The sequence below is a fragment of the Equus caballus genome, chromosome 10 (genome assembly GCF_041296265.1).
Source record: "Equus caballus isolate H_3958 breed thoroughbred chromosome 10, TB-T2T, whole genome shotgun sequence".
NCBI classification, from domain to species: Eukaryota; Metazoa; Chordata; class Mammalia; order Perissodactyla; family Equidae; genus Equus; species Equus caballus.
The window spans coordinates 22,500,347-22,517,654 of NC_091693.1; the positions used below are offsets into that span (position 1 = coordinate 22,500,347).

General features: G+C 40.7%; 1 protein-coding gene across 1 annotated transcript; it reads left to right on the plus strand.

Annotated features, from left to right (window-relative positions):
* The first annotated feature begins 15,915 nt into the window (after positions 1–15,915).
* On the plus strand, positions 15,916–17,008 carry EQUCABV1R927 (vomeronasal 1 receptor equCabV1R927). The gene has a single exon (XM_070224911.1). It carries the CDS (start codon positions 15,925–15,927, stop codon positions 16,954–16,956), a length of 1,032 nt encoding a protein of 343 aa, XP_070081012.1. The 5' UTR covers positions 15,916–15,924; the 3' UTR covers positions 16,957–17,008.
* The last annotated feature ends 300 nt before the right edge of the window (positions 17,009–17,308 follow it).

The window sequence follows — 17,308 nt, forward strand, 5'->3', positions numbered from 1 at the left end:
TTGCAATGTTTGAGATGTAGATTCTGTGATAAAAGCAGAAGGACCTCATAGAAGGTTAGTCAGCTCGCACGGAAGTGTTGAGTCAATTCAGAGTTGAGAATACTTCGGACAGCATGTAGGGTTTATAAAGAAAAGTCATTTGCTAGGGTTAAATATGCAGAGGTTTCTACTAACTTTGCATGTGAACTATAGCCTTTAGACAGCAGGGACACACACAAGAAACTGATTGGAGTTGTATGCTATAGTAAACAACAGGCTTGTGTTTCTTGCCATGTTCTTCTTTGAACTCTCCCAGGGTCTGGTTATCTCTTTCCTGCACAAATGAAGCAAAATGTTGGAATAGTTCTGTAGCCCTAAGGTAGGTGGTTCTTGCAGCACTTGTTTTGGTCTTATAACAGCCTGCACATATTTATGTCCTGAGGAAAGGATTCAGGGACTGAAATTTGCTGAGTCTGTAAAGTGAGGAAGCCAATAAAGAAATGTTAGCAACCCAAAGTCTGTCATAAGCAGGCAAGCCTAGACATCTGCTAAGATGTCACAAGCTGCAAGCCTAAGAAATTCTTTGATTAGACTAATTTTGGGGAGGATATGGCTGGATTCCTTCAGCACTTAGATTATGACCTAGGGAATGAACAGTGTCTAGAGATCATTTCAATTTTTCCTTAGAGACTTTATGTCCTTTTTCAGCTATCTGTGGCAGCAGCGAAGTGGAAACGTTTATGGCTGCCTCTTTGGTTACTGAGCACAGCAAGAAGTTCTCTACGTATTGTAAGAGGGTCAGTATCCCGCGGGTCAGGAGGATGTTTAAAACTTGGTGGTGTAAGGAATTTGGAGAAATAAGAAGGGGCCTCAGTGAAGGCTTCATGCTGTCCAGGTAGATTGTTGAATGACCCATGTGAAGGCAAAGAGATATTGGCTGTTGGAGTCTAGAGTGAGGCTGCACCAATTTGTACAACAGTGAACTATTTTGAGTTTGCCTGACCCTGTGACAACAGGGTGTTCAGGCTTGGATCAACCGGGAAGCAAGGATTGACTCTCTTGTTAATAGCTCTGAAATCCTGAACAAATTGTCATCCTCTCCCATTAGGTTTCTGACCTGGTCAGATCGGTGTTTTACAGATGGTGGTACAGGGGCTGTTCAGCCCCGCGGTGAGTATGTCTTCTGCTATGGGTGTGAGGCCTTGTATGGCCTCGGGATTTAGTGGATAATGAGGCAACTGAAGAGGAGGTTTACTCACATCTACCTGGAACTTTATAGGCTCTGCACTTTTTATTCTCACATTGTTGCTTTAAAATTTCCTCACAGATTATTAAGCAGCTCAATTACTTTAGAGAACTTTTGTTGGAATTTGTCCCCTTCCACGTCAAGGGCCAATTATAAAGAGCATAAAATATCAGGTTCAGGTTGGTCAGGAAACACTGTGGTGAGGTCACCATTAAAGCAAAGAGTATTAGCCATTTTAATTTAGACAGCAGATCTCTACCTAACAGAATTACTGGGGCTGTGTCACATAACAAAGAAAGATGCATTTCAGTGTCATTTGTACGGGTTGAGATAGAAATTATTTTGAAACTTTATTACATATCTGTACTACACAAACCATTTTTCACTCTGAGTGATTTGCTGTCTTATGAGTGCGGGATCTTATGGAGAAAATGTAGCTCTAGCATCAATAAGTACTTGGCTAGTTTTCCCATTAATGTTCTGTGGCACTTTTTCCAGTTTTACTGAGATATAACTGACACATAATTTGTATAAGATTAAGGTGTACCACATAATAATTTGATATATTTATACAGTGAAGTGGTTATGAGATAAATTTAGTTAACATTAGTTACCTGTTTTTTTTTTAATTTCAGTAATTTTATTGAGATCATAGTGGTTTATACCATTGTGTAATTTTGAGTGTACATTATTACTTATCAGTTTCTGAATAGACGTCATCGTGCTTACCACCACTAGTCTAACTTATTTCCATCACCATATGTCTTTGCCCCTTTACTCCTTTTGCCCCCGGGCCAACCTCCTTCACCTGTGGTAACCACTAATCTGTTCTCTTTATCAATGTATTTGATATCTTCCAGATATGAGTGAAATCATGCAGTATTAGTCTTTGTCTGGCTTATTTCACTTAACATCATCCACTCAAGGTCCATCCATGTTGTTGCAAATGAGACAAATTTGCTTTTGATGGCTGAGCAGTATTCCACTGTGCATATATTCCACATCTCCTTTATGCATTCATCTGTGGAAGGGCACTTGGGTTGCTTCCACATCTTGGCTATCGTGAACAATGCTGCAATGAACATAGGGGGAGGGGTCAATTTTGATGGGAGGAAATAAAAAATCATGTTGTTCCACTATCAGATTCCTATTGCAACCAAATGAAGTTAAGATGAAAAGTTCAGGCATCTGGTGTAATACAAAAATTATAGGAAAGATCCACCTTTCAGAGGTTAATGAGACTTATGATACTAAGATGAAGATGTTTATGCCTATTGGGAGCTCCAGTTAAGACCCCCAGCTGAGGTTAAATCATGGAGGATGAATGGCCTGAAGATAGGTTAGACTGAGCTTCCCGAGAAATGCAGCGTTCACTTCAGCACTTTGAGGACACTGACCATAAAGTACAAGTAACTCCACGTAAAGAAGGAGAAGAATGGTTCAGTTAGTCCAGAAATATGCTGCTGTTTGTCTAGGTTTCATTTAATGATTTTTTTTTCTCTTTTGTCTCATGTCCTCACATTGATATTATAAAAGCTGTATTCACAACTGTAATTTTGTTCGTATCATGTTATTCTGATGTTATGCTACGTGTTGAAGGAGAGGACAACAGGAGCAGGCCCAGATCATGTTAGCCAGGAAGGTTGAAGTGATCTGGAATGCATTTTTAATAAAAGACTTGTAAGATTGGTAAGGAGATGAGAGATAACTCACTATGTCATAAAAAATTAAAAAAAGAAAGAACTCGTTGGTCACAAATGCAACCCTGAGTTGATAAGACCAAAAGGGGGATTGTGGACAGATTTTTCGAACCCCTCTCCCTGGTCTAACAGGCAAATCTAGCAAGGAAGCTGCATAGGTCTGAAGTGAGTACCATAAAATCCTGGCTGTGCTGTGGAGCAGCCGTGCAGGCCCGCTTCAGCCTGTGCCAAATGACCTTGCAACCCCACATCTCATGAGTGAAGATGCCAGCTGGACAATTCCACAACAGGAGGAGAAAATGGGGTACCCAGCGCTCCCATTTCCCAGCTGCATTTCTTAGAGAATGAGAGACTAATTCCCTACCCTAATCCTTGCCTCCCTCCATACTTAGATAATGTTGACATCTCTGAACTTTGATGTATAACGAAGTAATTCTTGTTTATGTTACCTTCATGCATAATCTAAGGAAAAGCCCAGATGTACTCTATCCCCCTTTTATACATATATGAAGTGTAGTTACGTCATTTATTTTCTTGTGCTCTTCATGCGTGAGCACTGTTTTGTGAAAGAAATATGAGCTGTGCTTCAACTCACACACCTTGGAGCGTTTCCATCAGAGCACTCTGTTGAAATGTTTTTCCCTGGTGCTCAAATCCTCAGAATCCTTATTGAATAAACTCCTTCACTAATATCACCTACACTCTTTGTTTCAGTTAACATTGGAATTGGCTTTCAAATATGATTAGATTGACAGGTGGGAATGAGTTCATTTCCATTATTAAAGAGAGGACTGATAGTCCCTGGTGTGATTTGGCAATGGAAATATGCAAAATTTCTGCATTGGTTACTCCTAATCAGCCACCCATAAGCAGTCAGTATCTGAGTGACTGTGCATATGACACTTTCAAACATTTTTGGAAAACTAATGAATGGGGTAACGTTGGCTGGTTGCTCCTAATGCTGCTGGACAAAGAAGTGAAAGTGAAACTGAAGCTCAGGGATTCAAATTCCCAGCTGAAGCACAGTGTAAATGCCCTGAAGGCATCTGTCTGTGCCCTGAAGGAGACCTTTATCTCCTGTAGCCACTCAGCTGAGACTGCTGAAAATCAAATGCGGAATCTCCTCCTGAGACTGGCTGAATTGTAACTGCAAGGTGCATTCCTGGCCTCATAAGGTGTCTGTCATTAAAGTGCGGGCAGTAATTGGGAAAAAATAGGATTCTGATAAATTGTAATGTGGATGTGTGGGAAGAGCCTGATGAGGCTAGGGACACTGAGCCCCTAAATTCTGACAGGTCTTCTTTGCCACTGGGAAAGGTCTCTCCGTCTCCATTGGAACTGGTCTCCCCACCCTGAGTAGGATTGGCCTCCCCACCGCAATTGGAATGGCCCCCTACCCCTGGCAGTGGAACATCTGCAAAAACAGCCTGTTGGCTTTTTTACCTTGTCCAAGGGAATAACCCTGCATTACCTGAGGAAACTTTAATGGCCTCTCCTGAAGCAGTTGCCCTGCAAGACAATGCTGATTCTCCTCAGGACCCACTCCCACTACTCCTTCTTGCTCCTAGAAGTATATCCAGACTCAAGTCCCAGTAGGCTCCTAATAGTGAGCTACAAAGTGTGACCCCTGAGGTGGTGCCCTACACTCCAAAAGAACAGCTTGAGTTTTCTAACTTATACAACAGGTCTCCTGGGAACGTGTGTGGGAATGGATATTAGGGCATGGGATAAGGGTGGAATGATATAAAATTGGATCATGACAAATTTATTGGTACATGCTGTCTAAGCAGAGATTCTGCTTTTACACTTTGCAGCTCATGATGTTAGAAACAGCTCTAACAGTTTGGTTGAGCACTTGAAAACATTGCTCAGCAGATGGCTCATCGGGAGTAAATTGAAAATGCCTCCACTCCTTTGAATGTGGAGCAATGGATTCACAGGTGTAGGGCATATTTTCACATGTTTGTTAGACATCGGGCAACCTCCTTTTGAAGCATATGTTAGTGTTTTTGTTCATTTCTACTATTCTGTTGTCTGACTTTTCTTTTTTTTGCTGATTTGAAAGAGGTCTCTATATCTGTGGGATATTATTCTTTTCTTGCTTCCCTCTTTCCTTGATTCTGTCATTGGAATGTTAGAGTGGATTTGTCACTTAAGATCTGCCCACCATACTGAAAGGCTCCACAAGACATCTTTTTCATGAATACTTTGAGAAATATATTGGTGAGGGGAGCCCCAGCATCCTCCAAGAGCTCCTTGATTGCTCTTCTCTCCGAGCCAGTCGTTCTTTATACTGGGAACTGCTGCCACTGAGCTGGGCAACCTAAATACAATGGGAGCAATTGGATCCCGGAGTGGCAGGGCCAAGTGATAGCTGTCACTTCACTGTTAACATGCATGCGGGTGCTTTTCAGTTTGTGACAGTTAGGAGTAATGCTGGCATGTAAGTTCTAGAACACGTTTCAGTGACACACCTACAAACCTATGCTGGCTGTACACAGAGTAGAGGAGTTGTTGGCTCATAGGTCTGCATGTCTTCAGCTTTAGGACATAGTGCCAGATAGACTTGGGAAATGGTTGCCCCAATTTTCCCACCCACCAGCGGCATAGGAGATCCTTGTTCATCCACCTCCTTGTGAACACTTGTCATTTTACTTCAGTTTTTATTTTAGTCTGCTGCTTGGTGTGTCATTATATGAAATAGTGATTTTATTGACATTTCTCTGATTACTGAGGAACTTGGGTATATTTTGATATGTTAATTAGACATTGGGCAACCTCTTTTTGAAGTATATGTTAGTTTACTTTGTCCATTTTTACTATTCTCTTGTCTGTCTTCATTTTTCTTGTTGATGTGCAGGAAGTCTCTATATCTGTTGGATATTATTCTTTTCTTGATCCTCTCTCTCTTCCCCTCCCTCCATCCCTCTTTCGTTTGTGCATGTGCATTTCTTTATGTAAAAGAACTTCTTCATTTTAATTTATCATATATATTGGCGACAGATTTATGCTCAGGGTGAATCCACCTCAGCAAAAACAAGCAAACAAACAAACACTAAATAGTCCAATTACAAATAGGGCAACTAGAGCGGGTTGGGTGACTTTATTTAGTGTATGAAACTTGTAACCCTATGGGAAGAGAGTTTCAAAAGGGGTTTAAGGACTGCTACAGATCCATCTGTTTTTCGCTTGCATGTTTGAATAATGGGCAAATGAGTGTGGGCAGGGAAGACTCTAAATATTGCTTGATAAATTTCAGTTGCCATTTTGTAGCCCTTTGTGGTCTAATAAGAGAACATTTTGAAGATGAAGCATCTCAAATACCATCCTTGAGATTTTGCCATTTTGTTTCTTGCATCCGTTTTGGGGCTTCACCGGATCCTACCAACATGCGCACAAGCCAGTAAAGATCTGGCAGCCTGGGTTCCTAGGCCCTGAGAATGACCCCAAATTCTTAAAAAACCTTTTGAAGTTTTTCCCTGCGCTTTGAAAATTCTTTAACTATGGCCCTTAGTTTGGTCTTTGACCAAGGGGTGAATAATACCTTTGGAAACTTTGGGTAATTTTATTGTAAGTGATAACTGATTAGTAGTTTTTTCACACTGGAAAGGCAGTTTGGAGAGAGAAGCAGTAAACATGAGTGCTCAGGTGAAGAAGGATGGAGGGGAGCAGTAAGTCACATCAGTCCTCCTGTCTTTCATTTCAGGTACCCCTGGCGTCTTTAACTTTTCATTAACCTTTTGTAATGAGTCTTTTAATGAAGGTATTTCGGAATCTTGTAGCCCTTTGGGAACATCTGCATACTAATTAAAATAGGCATAGGTATCCCATTTTGTTTGTTTAATTCAGGAACACTTTCCTTCGAGTGCACTTCTTAAGTAAACAATCTCGTCTAATTGGAACATTCCCCATAGTGGCCCTTATAATTCTAGGTCATTTTTAGTAAGATTTTGCCATTTGCCTAGATCTCTCTCTACAGCTTCTGTATAATCCTTACACATGAAATGAGCAATTTGCCAGAAGGTGGCACACTTCACTCTTTAGAAATTCAAGATTCCATCTCTTTTAGCTAGACTTTGTGTCTCTTGTAGCTAGATTCATACCTAAGAGTGACATGTCACAAGGTTGGGGATTGTGTGGCGTTTTACAGTGTATGTCATTGTAGGGCAATTCTTTTTGAGGTTGAGAGGTGACCTAGTGTCAATCTAACCCTTTCTCTGACCGTCTTATCATAACACAGAAGTCCTTGAGTTAGGTGGTATGCACCCTATCAGCTTTTAAGTGCTTGACCAGTGCCTACCAGTTTTTGTGGCTTTATGGCCTCCAAGATCCCTAATAGTTTCCACTAGCCCTTATCTACACAATACAAGACAAACATATGCACCTTAATACACCAGGAGTAGCCAAGAAATGTTACTGCAGACTGGCCTACAAACATACCTGTGCAGACCACAAGCAAGGAGCTGTACCAAATGGAAGGCTTTTATAGACAAAGGGGGAAGACACAAGGAAAGAGCAGATTATGTCATATCTCTTGGGGGATGGGAAGGGTCTATTTGGTAGATAACCTCATTGGTGATAAGAAAATTCCAGGGTCCAGCCACATGGCCTAGCGGTTAAGCTCACGTGCTCCGCTTCAGTGGCCTGGGGTTTCCTCAGTTGGGTCCTTGGCACAGACATGGCATCACTCGTCAGACCATGCCAAGGCAGCATCCCACAGAACACAACCTCAAGGATTACAACTAGAATATAGAACCATGTACTGCTGGGCTTTTGAGAGAAGAAGAAAGAAAGAAGAAGAAAGAAGAAGGAGGAGGGGGAGGGGAAGTGGAGGAGGGGAAGAGGGGAGGAGGAGGAGGAAGAGGAAGAAAAGAAGAAGAGGAAGAAGAGAAGAAGAGAAGAGGAAGGAAAGAAGAGAAGAAGAAGAAAAGAAGAGTGGCAGCATATTTTTGCTCAGGTGCCAGTTGTAAAAAGAAAAAAAAAGAAAATTCCAGACTGGTTAAGATTCCATTCCTGGGCAAGGTTGAAAATGCAATTAGGTTTTATATTAGGCTTTGGTTTGGTGATGATATTGGTTGTTTGATGAGCTGAGTTCAAATGAGTCCATTTGGGAGCTGTTGTTTCTTTTGAACATTGCAGATCTCAGTGCATCCAGAATCTGTATTCAGCACATGGTCCTCTGTGCCTTTGTGCCCCAACAGAGCATCATACTCACAACATTAACAGGCTGCTTGGAGATTCAACATCTCTAAGCCGGCCTCTTATCAGTGCTGGAATCCCATGGCCAATAACTGCTGTAGAGAATGCAAAGAGACAACTTATCCAGCAATTAAATGAAAGCACATGCAAGAGTCAGCCCCACTCTACTCCACCTGCCCACGTTGCCCATCCTGTGCTGGTTCTTGAACAGATGATGCCTGCACATTTACATCCACTTGACATTTGCTTTCACCAGTGCAAACTCTGCATCGAGTCATGCGGTCCGTAGGCGTTTCCTAATAGTAGCCTCCTCCCTCCCCAGGTGGGTCACACATACTGGTTCCCTTTCCTTCGCCACGAAATTGTGAACTGCCAGGAACCAGCAGGATTTGTGTTGAGCTGTGATGGTAGGGTGTAGGGTTCACATGTACTGTGCTTCTTCTCTTTCTTAGTGCTACTGAAACAGGGGTCTGGAGAGAGCAGATGCAGCACTACTAGCTCCATGTTAAAAAGAAAATTCATGACCCCTCTAAAAATCTGCAGAACCGACCCTCTTAGAGTGCCATGTCCCAAAGAATCTGCTTCAACAGGATCCCCAGGTGATTCACAGCTCATTACAATTTGAGAAATAATGTTTAACTAAATGACCCTCAATACTGGTTTCCCACTGAGGACCACTTGGGGAGTGTCAAGAAAAACCATCAACTGTGCTCTCCCGTCTCCTCAACATCCATTCTGTCAGTTGTTAAGCCTTAGGACTCATTTCAGAGAGTGGACCCAAACCTCTTGCCCATTGAGAGGGAAAGGGTCTATTCTGTGAGCGTTTTGTAGGGAGCTCTTGATCTAGTCACGTCCCCAATATTTTAGCAGGATTTCAGATGTTTCTCAGAGGGAATGTCTCCGAAGACAGGGGATGAGAAACTCACATTATGACCTTCAGATCAGAGCTGTTTGTCCTTGAATCTCTCCTGTGGCAGAGGACAGGGAAGGGGAGTCTTCTCTGCATTCCCAGGTCCTTCTGCGTGTTGTTATGAAGGTGGCAAAAGAAGCTGTATTTGTTTGCTATGTGCAGTAACAAGGAGAGGAAGTGAGGGGCTTAAACAAAAGATGTTTACTGTCTCACAGTTCTGGAGGCTGAAAGTTCAAGATGAAGATGTCAGTAGGGCCATGCTTTCTCTCAAGCTCCTAGGGGATAATCTGCTCTAGGCCCCTCTCCTTAATTCTAGTTCCTTGGCTTATGGCAATATTAACTCCGATCATTGCCTGACGTGTTCCCTGTGTGCATGACTGTCTCCAAATTTCTTTCTTTTATAAGAATACCATTCATTTGGATTAGGGGTACACGCTAATCCAGTATGATCTCATCATAACAAATTATATCAGCAAATACTCTATTTCAAATCAGAATACACTGTAAGGTACTGGGGGTTAAGACTACAGCACGCTAATTTTGAAAGAACACAATACAACCCTTAACAGAAGGAGTATGTTGGTATGATAAAAAAGGAAACTTTGGCAAACGTGGTTTTTCAAGAGAATAAGAAATAGGGCTAGAGATGAGAGAAGGGAAAATGTCCTTCTCAGGCAAATATTGAGTCCCAGGTCATATGCTGTGTGCTTGCTTGCTCCTGACATTCCATGATTTTATAACTTGGAAAGCTTTCCTTCTCTATCTCTGAGATATTGAGCCAAGGACAGAATGTTAGCTGCATGTGGGCATGTTTCTGTGTGTGTAGTATTATTTCAGATATAACCTCAGATATATTCTCCAACTTCATAGGAAGTAGGATATACCTCAGTGATGACAACTGTTGCATCTATAGATCAAAATAGTATTGGTTATGGGTAATTCCTGAAGACTTTTACTTCATGTTGTCATGGAAATATTTGACTGTTAAATCTGTTCCCGTGTATATCACTTGAATTTTACTGACATAAGAAATTGCTGCAATTTTACCAGACTAACGCAACACCCGTTTTATTTTCTTATATTTCTTTATTGGAAATCTGACGGACTTGGCTGAGTTTTTAGATTAGGGGGTCAACAAGACTTAATCAGCCAGCCTGGGCTCTATTCTCAAAATTCTGAAGAACAATCCACTTCCAGGATCTGAAATTGTTGGCGGAATTCAGTTCCTTCTTCTAGGTTCCTCCTGCACATATCTCAATCCCATCTTCAAGCCCAGTGATAGCATGTTAAGTCACTCTCATGTTCCAAATCTCTAATCTCCTCTTATATCCCATCTCGCTGCCATCTCTTTCCATATGAGAGGCTCTTGTAACATGTTGGGTCCACCAGATAATCGAAGACAATCTGACTATTTTAATTTCAGCTGATTGCTAACCTTAATTTGAACTCATAATTCCTTTACGATGTATCAATTATGAGCATCCAGGTTACATTACACAGAAGGTTGGAGATTTGCCTATAGCATTATATGAGCCCAGGAAATTGGTTGCAATAAAACAAAATTACTTTTAAACTATCAATATATCTAAAATCTATTTCCACATTTTATGCCTCCTGATGTTTTCTTATACGATAGAGGAAAAGGAGAATATGTCCTTAAAATTCTTCGCTATCTTATTATGTGTCATGTTTTATGGTAAAGCTCAAAACATTAGCTTGTAAGAGCACATAAACTTTAGAATAAAGTGTTACATTTTAGAAATACCACAATAAAGAAAGATATTTTTGTTACGTCTATCTTTGGACATAAAAATTCTGTGATGCTAAAGTTTTTGAATCTGTAAGCAGGCATTTTTAAGGGATGACTTGGCACAGTTTTTCAACACTGAACCCTGAATACTAGTAGACAGCCTCTCGTGTTAGACCTCCTATTTGATACTGTACACAATACCACAAAAGGAAAGAGAACACACCGTTGAGAGTTCTAAATCCCAAATTTTGTGTCCTTATCTCTACTGTAGATTCAACTTAAGGAGTATTCAGGAACATCTTATATGACCAAGATTGTCGTTCCAGAACTGCAATGAGAAACCATAGGAAATGAAAACAGTTATTGAAGAGATACCAGCAATCCCATATCCATTACAGTATTATTTACAAAAGTAGTGACAAAAGCCAAGATATGGAAGAACAGGTGTCTGTCAATGGAAGAATGCGTAAAGAAGATGTGATATATATGTACCATGAAATATAATTCAGACATGGGAAAGAAAGAAATTCTGCCATTTGAAACAACATGGATGGACCTCAGAGGCACAATGTTTCATGAGATAAGTCAGAAAGAGAAAGGATAATGCTGTGTGATCTCACTTGCATGTGGAATCTAACATAGCCAAACTCATCAAATGACAGAGTCAAATGGTGCTTACCAGGGGCCGGGGCTTGGGGAAACAGGAGAGAGGTTGTTTTTGGCTTCAAACTTGCAGCTAGTAGACAAATAGGTCCTGGAGATCTAATGCACAGTATAGTGAATACAAAACACAACGTTTTATTGTAATCATGAAACTTCTTATGAGTCTAGATCTCCATTATTCCAAACACTGAAAGAAAAGATAATGAGGTGATGTGCTAGAGGTGCTATCACTCAGTGATAATCGTATTACAATATGTAAATGTAGCAAATCAATACGATGTACTCCTTGAATTTACACAATGTAATATGTCAAATGTATTTCATTAAAGATAAACATATATGACTCCTCATTTTTCATCATAAGTGAAGGAATAGACAAATGAGAGAATCAATGAATGGCCTCATATCTGTCCTCCACCAGCTCCGTCTTCCTAGGCTCATCCGACCTCGCACTCTACCTCTATGCTCCCTTGTACATCTTCATCTGTCCACCTGTGACCTTTAGACATCCAATAAAACTCTACATGCACTCCGACCTCCACGGAACCCTCTTGACTTCAGTATTGCACTCTCCACCTTCAGCTTGTGACCTTTTTCACCTCCAAACCTCTGTGACCAGTATTCTAGAGACCTCATTCTAACCCTCCTCAGCCTTTGTCACCTCTGCAAAATCTGTCTTGCATGCCCTCCTTTCTCTTGCCTTCTATCTGCTCTCAATTCTGATACATAACTTCTATGCCCTGGCACCCTCATTCATCCCAGCTCTGAAGTCATAGGCATCATCAGTTGCCCCAGAAACCCAGTTTGTACCATGCACTCATTGCATCGAACTCTATAATTCTGGACACATTCTCCTTGTCTTTTTGGCTCACACATGCCCACTGACCTTTACTGTCTTATTGTCCTCTGCCCATTTGGCCTTCTTGCCTGTGCCCACCATTTCCCCTAGTGCCATCTCCTTTTCCCCACATTCTGCCGAAATTCAACTGTTATCATCTACCAAAATCTCTCTACCCTATCTGAATTCGCCTTCCCTCCAAACAATGGTGTTTAAATGAAGCCCCTTCTGGCACTTCCTCACTTTTGACATTAACTTCCCCTCCCCATTAGCATTTTTATTCCCTTGATCCTATCCCCCCTTGATCTCTTCAGATCTCCAAATCTCCCACCTTTCCTTCATTGCACATTTTGCCTGCTCTGTCTTTCATCCCCAGCATTGCACTTTAATACTTCACCAGTATTAAAAACCATTGCCTTTTCTCTTTCTGTTCACTCCCTTGCCCTGTACTCTCTATAACTCCAAGCCCCCTGGCTCTCGGCACCCCCATATTATGTCTTCTTGGTCCTGTGGCCTATTCTTACTCCACTCTATCACATAGGCACTTTCACTCCCCCAAAAACCCAAGTTTCTCAGTATGTGTCTTGACGTAAGATGACAACGCTCACAGCACATTTTAAGTGCTGTGCATTGTAATAAATATGGCCCTTGTGATTGTTGCAGGGTTATCAAAACTATAGAGGGCAGCATGGCCCCCCTTTTTAGGCATCCAGAAGTCTGTAAATGCAACTACTCTTCTGTATAAGATCATGCAATTGAGATACACCCATGCTTGGTGACTGTTATTTTATGAAGAAGTGTAATTGTGAGTTTATGGAAGTGTATGTATTTATAATTGTTTACATATTTAAGTGTAAATTTTATGTGATCAATATGTGCATTATTTTTTGTGTGTCCAATTAACATTGTGAGAGCATGTAAGTGTGTATGTATATAAGAATGTGAATGTGTGACTATAAGTTTGAATGTGTGAAGAAATGTGCATGCCTGTGTGTTTTTGCTTCTGTGTGTAGATGAGTGTATGTAAGATGGATTGTCCAGCTTTATGGCTCTGCCAAGTGACTTGACAAGGGGGGATAATAGATCCCTTTTGAACTTGCATCAGAGTTGATTTGTTTGTAGGAAAACCTACAGAATTAAATTCAACTTGCAATTTATAACTGTATTTTGTTCTGACCAACCAAAAATATATTTCTTAAATTTAAAAACATAGCTTCTTCCTGAAAATATTGTAAAAAAAAAAATAAGGATAGAGGAGTGTGTTGACAATTTGATGGTCTTGAATTAAGGAAGTAGCATTGGCTTATCTGATACTTACAAGCATGGTGGAATCTCCCCGTTAAGGCATCTGATTCTGGTGCTTTCTATCTGAGGGACTGTTTTAAAAACTTCTCTCACTATTTTATGGATATTTGTATGATTCTGCTTCCTATCACAAGTAAGGGTCAGTATTGGTAGAGTTTCCTTACTGTTTACACATTCATTGACATTGAGGTGTGCAAATGAGTGCAATGACATCTAATGTAAATTATTGGTATCATGTCCCTCTTCTTGCATCCTTTTTAAAACACATTTCTTTGAACATAACTGATGATGCAACTTAGCTGTGTGAAGTTAGAAAATAGCTCACTTTAGCTAGAACATCTGGGGGAAATAGAACATCCACTGAGATACACATACCCACTGCCAGTCGATCAAATGTGAGACCTAAGTATTTCCTGCCCTGCTCCATGTGAGACACTGTCTGCCTCCAGGGTTCACGGAAAAGTATGTCCGTGCCTCCCACACACACACCAATAGTCTCTTAGGGGATGTTAGCTAGAAACTTGTAGTTGTTCATGGTAGTTAGCACCTGGGAAGAAAGTTTTGAAAAAATATTCTCAGCTCCCAAGCCTGTTACTGCCAATGATGCTACAAGTGAAATGATAATTGCGGTTCTGAGGGGAGCCGAGGTCACAGAATCAGAAACTCATATATCAGGGTCTAGCTAATTCTGTCAACGTGTACTGACTGCTTTGACCTTCATGCTAACCCCACCATGCCAGCAGCAGGGAAAAATGGGTGAGTTTTAGATTTATTCATCTGAGAGTTAGAACCTGTAAGAGAAGGAGTTGTATCAGGAATCTGGGTAAGTGAATGTAATGGACAAGGCAAATGTTCTTTCATGTACCTGGTCAAGTGCCAAAGCCAGGTATGAAGACGGAATAAATCTTGAGGATAAACTGAGAGAGATATCAAGAGAGATGTGTTCCTAGATCTTCCAGCAATCCAGCATGTCTCAAAGGTAGTGACAGTGGTTATTATGGTTTAATCCAAGTCATATAAAATTTGATATTGATGTGCTTAAGGACTGTAGTTCAGGTGTCAAGCTGCTGTTCAGCTTACTTACAGAATCATAGACATAATCTTCAGGTTTCTAGAGGTACACTGAGGGTACCTGAATTGTTGTAATAAAGAGTATGATGAACATACAAGGATCAGTTGATCGTGTGCAGTAACAGTGTGTCTAGCAGCAGTTGCTGGAGAAGAAATGTCTTCTCTAACTCTGAGTGTATGAAGCGCTTAACAGATTTCATGGTAATGTCTCTATCGATTATAGACAGACTTTTCCCACTTAAAGTGAGTAAGCAGCACTTTAAAAAAATATAGCAATAAGTTCAGAAAATATTTTTAGGCTCAAATGCTTCTTTTGATACTTCTGATGCTTTTAAATATTATAATAGTATATATTAAGAGACCCAAAAATGTATATAATTTACACAATGCATGCTCTTTTCCTTGGCATCACATCATTGCATGTTGCCTGTGTACCTTGTACTTTAATCTTTTTCACAAATCTTTCATTCCTGCTAATAATTTCATCTAACATAGGTATAAATAAATGACATGTATATGATTTGAAATTAGTAATAATTTGTTTCTACCATACACTGTTTATCAGGCATCAGTGTTTCTATCTCATACTTCCTGTGACTCAGAGCATTGTCCTTTTGTTCCTGAAATCAATGCAAATGAATCTTTCTTTTCCATCCTAATGTTGAGGAATTCTTGCATCTGTTAAACTCAACTTGTACTGGGACTGGATCGTGCAGTTTTATCCTGCAACTAGGGCATCTACATTTTATTAAGATCTGTAAAGCTTTAGTCAAAGTCTATATCTGCCTCTCAAATGTCTTCATACATAAGTGAAATCTCATCATTACCAAATATAGATAAAATATCACCAATCTAAGTTGAAATGACAAGATCGAAAAGCAAAACTGAATTTAGATCTGGCTTATTTGAAGAACAAAACTATTAATTTAGTGTATTATGGATTAAATGCACCACTTTATTGCCAGGTTAAAATCCCCACTGTGTTCTCAACCAGTGTGTTAATTTAGATGAAACACTTCACCTCTCTGTCCCTTTGTTGTCCTCATCTTTATAAGGAATGTAACAGTGGCTGCCTCATGAATTTGTGAGGAATAAAGAAGTTACTGCATCTGTGACCTTCATGGCAGTATTTCTTACATTGCAAGTGTTCATTCATGATTCTACTTTCAATTCTTGGAGTCCTCTGAAGGACAGAAAAAACTTTAAGTAATTATTTCTACGTAGGATTTGTTGGTAAGTGGAGAAAATTGTATTTCAGTTGACATGATTCCTGTGGCCCACACCTCCTATTCCTCTGCAGGATCCTCTGGCTCAGAAGACAAACATGAGGCATTGAGAACTGAGAGGATGGCCGCCAGGGATTTGGCAATAGGGACGATTCTCTTATTACAGACTACATTCGGAATTGTGGGGAATTTCTTTCTTCTTTGCCATTATCTTTTCCTTCATTTCACTGAGTGTAGGTTAAGATCCACAGATTTGATTATCAAGAACCTGATTGTAGCCAACTTATTGGTCCTGTTATCTAGTGGAATCCGCTATACATTGTCATCTTTTGGAGTGGATCCTGGTCATCCTGATTTGGAATGCAGATTTTTGCCCTATGTTTGCGCAGTGGGCAGGGGTGTGTCCATTGGCACCACCAGCCTCTTGAGTGTCATCCAGGCCATCATCATCAGCCCCAGGAACTCCAGGTGGGCAGAGATTAAAGGGGAAGCTCTGAAGTGCATTGTCCCTTCAATTACCCTGTGCTGGGTGCTGCACATGCTGATAAATATCATTTTTCCTATGTTTATGACTATCCGTGGGAGCCACAAAAACACCACAAATAGAAAAAATTTAGGATACTGTTCTACTGTTCGTCCTGACAAAACCAGAGTCAACTTATATGCAGCATTGCTGTCATTCCCTGATATTTTCTGTTTTGGACTTATGTTCTTGGCCAGTGGCTCCATCGTTTTCATCCTGTACAAGCACAAGCAGAGGGTGAAACATCTTCATAAGGCCAATGTCTGCCTCAGAAGCTCCCCTGAGTCCAGAGCTACCAAAACCATCCTTGTCCTGGTAAGCACCTTTGTCCTTTTTAACACCGTTTCCTCCATTTTTTATGCACTATTGGCTCTTGTTAATAATCCCAGCTCGTTCCTCTTGGCGGTCACTTCAGCAAGCACTCTGTGTTTCCCAAGTCTCAGTCCCTTTCTGCTCATGAGCCGTGAATCCAGGGTATCCAGGGTGTGGTTTGCCTGGACAAAAAATACAAAATCCTTCAGGCTGGCCCACTTGTCTAGTGGTTAATTTAGCACACTTCGCTTCAGTGGCCTGGGATTTGCAAATTCAGATCCTGGTTGTGGGCCAAGCGTCACTTGTCAAGCCAAACTGTGGCAGGATCCCACAGATGAAATAGAGGAAGGTAGCCACAGATGTTTGCTCAGGGCCAATCTTCCTCAAGCAAAAAGAGGAGGATTGGCAATAGATGTTGGCTCAGGACCTATCTTCCTCACATAAAAAAGTAATAATTTTTAAAAAATACAAAATCCCCTAATCTAATGAGAAACATGAAAATTGTCTGTATTTCTACAATGTTCATTAGATAGCTCACTCATCCTCCTCAGAGTCCTAAGTACAGTTATGTCTCGCTGACCACAGA

Coding starts and splice junctions, on each gene's coding strand:
- EQUCABV1R927 (XM_070224911.1), top strand. CDS start 15,925: ATGATTCCTGTGGCCCACACCTCCTATTCCTCTGCAGGATCCTCTGGC.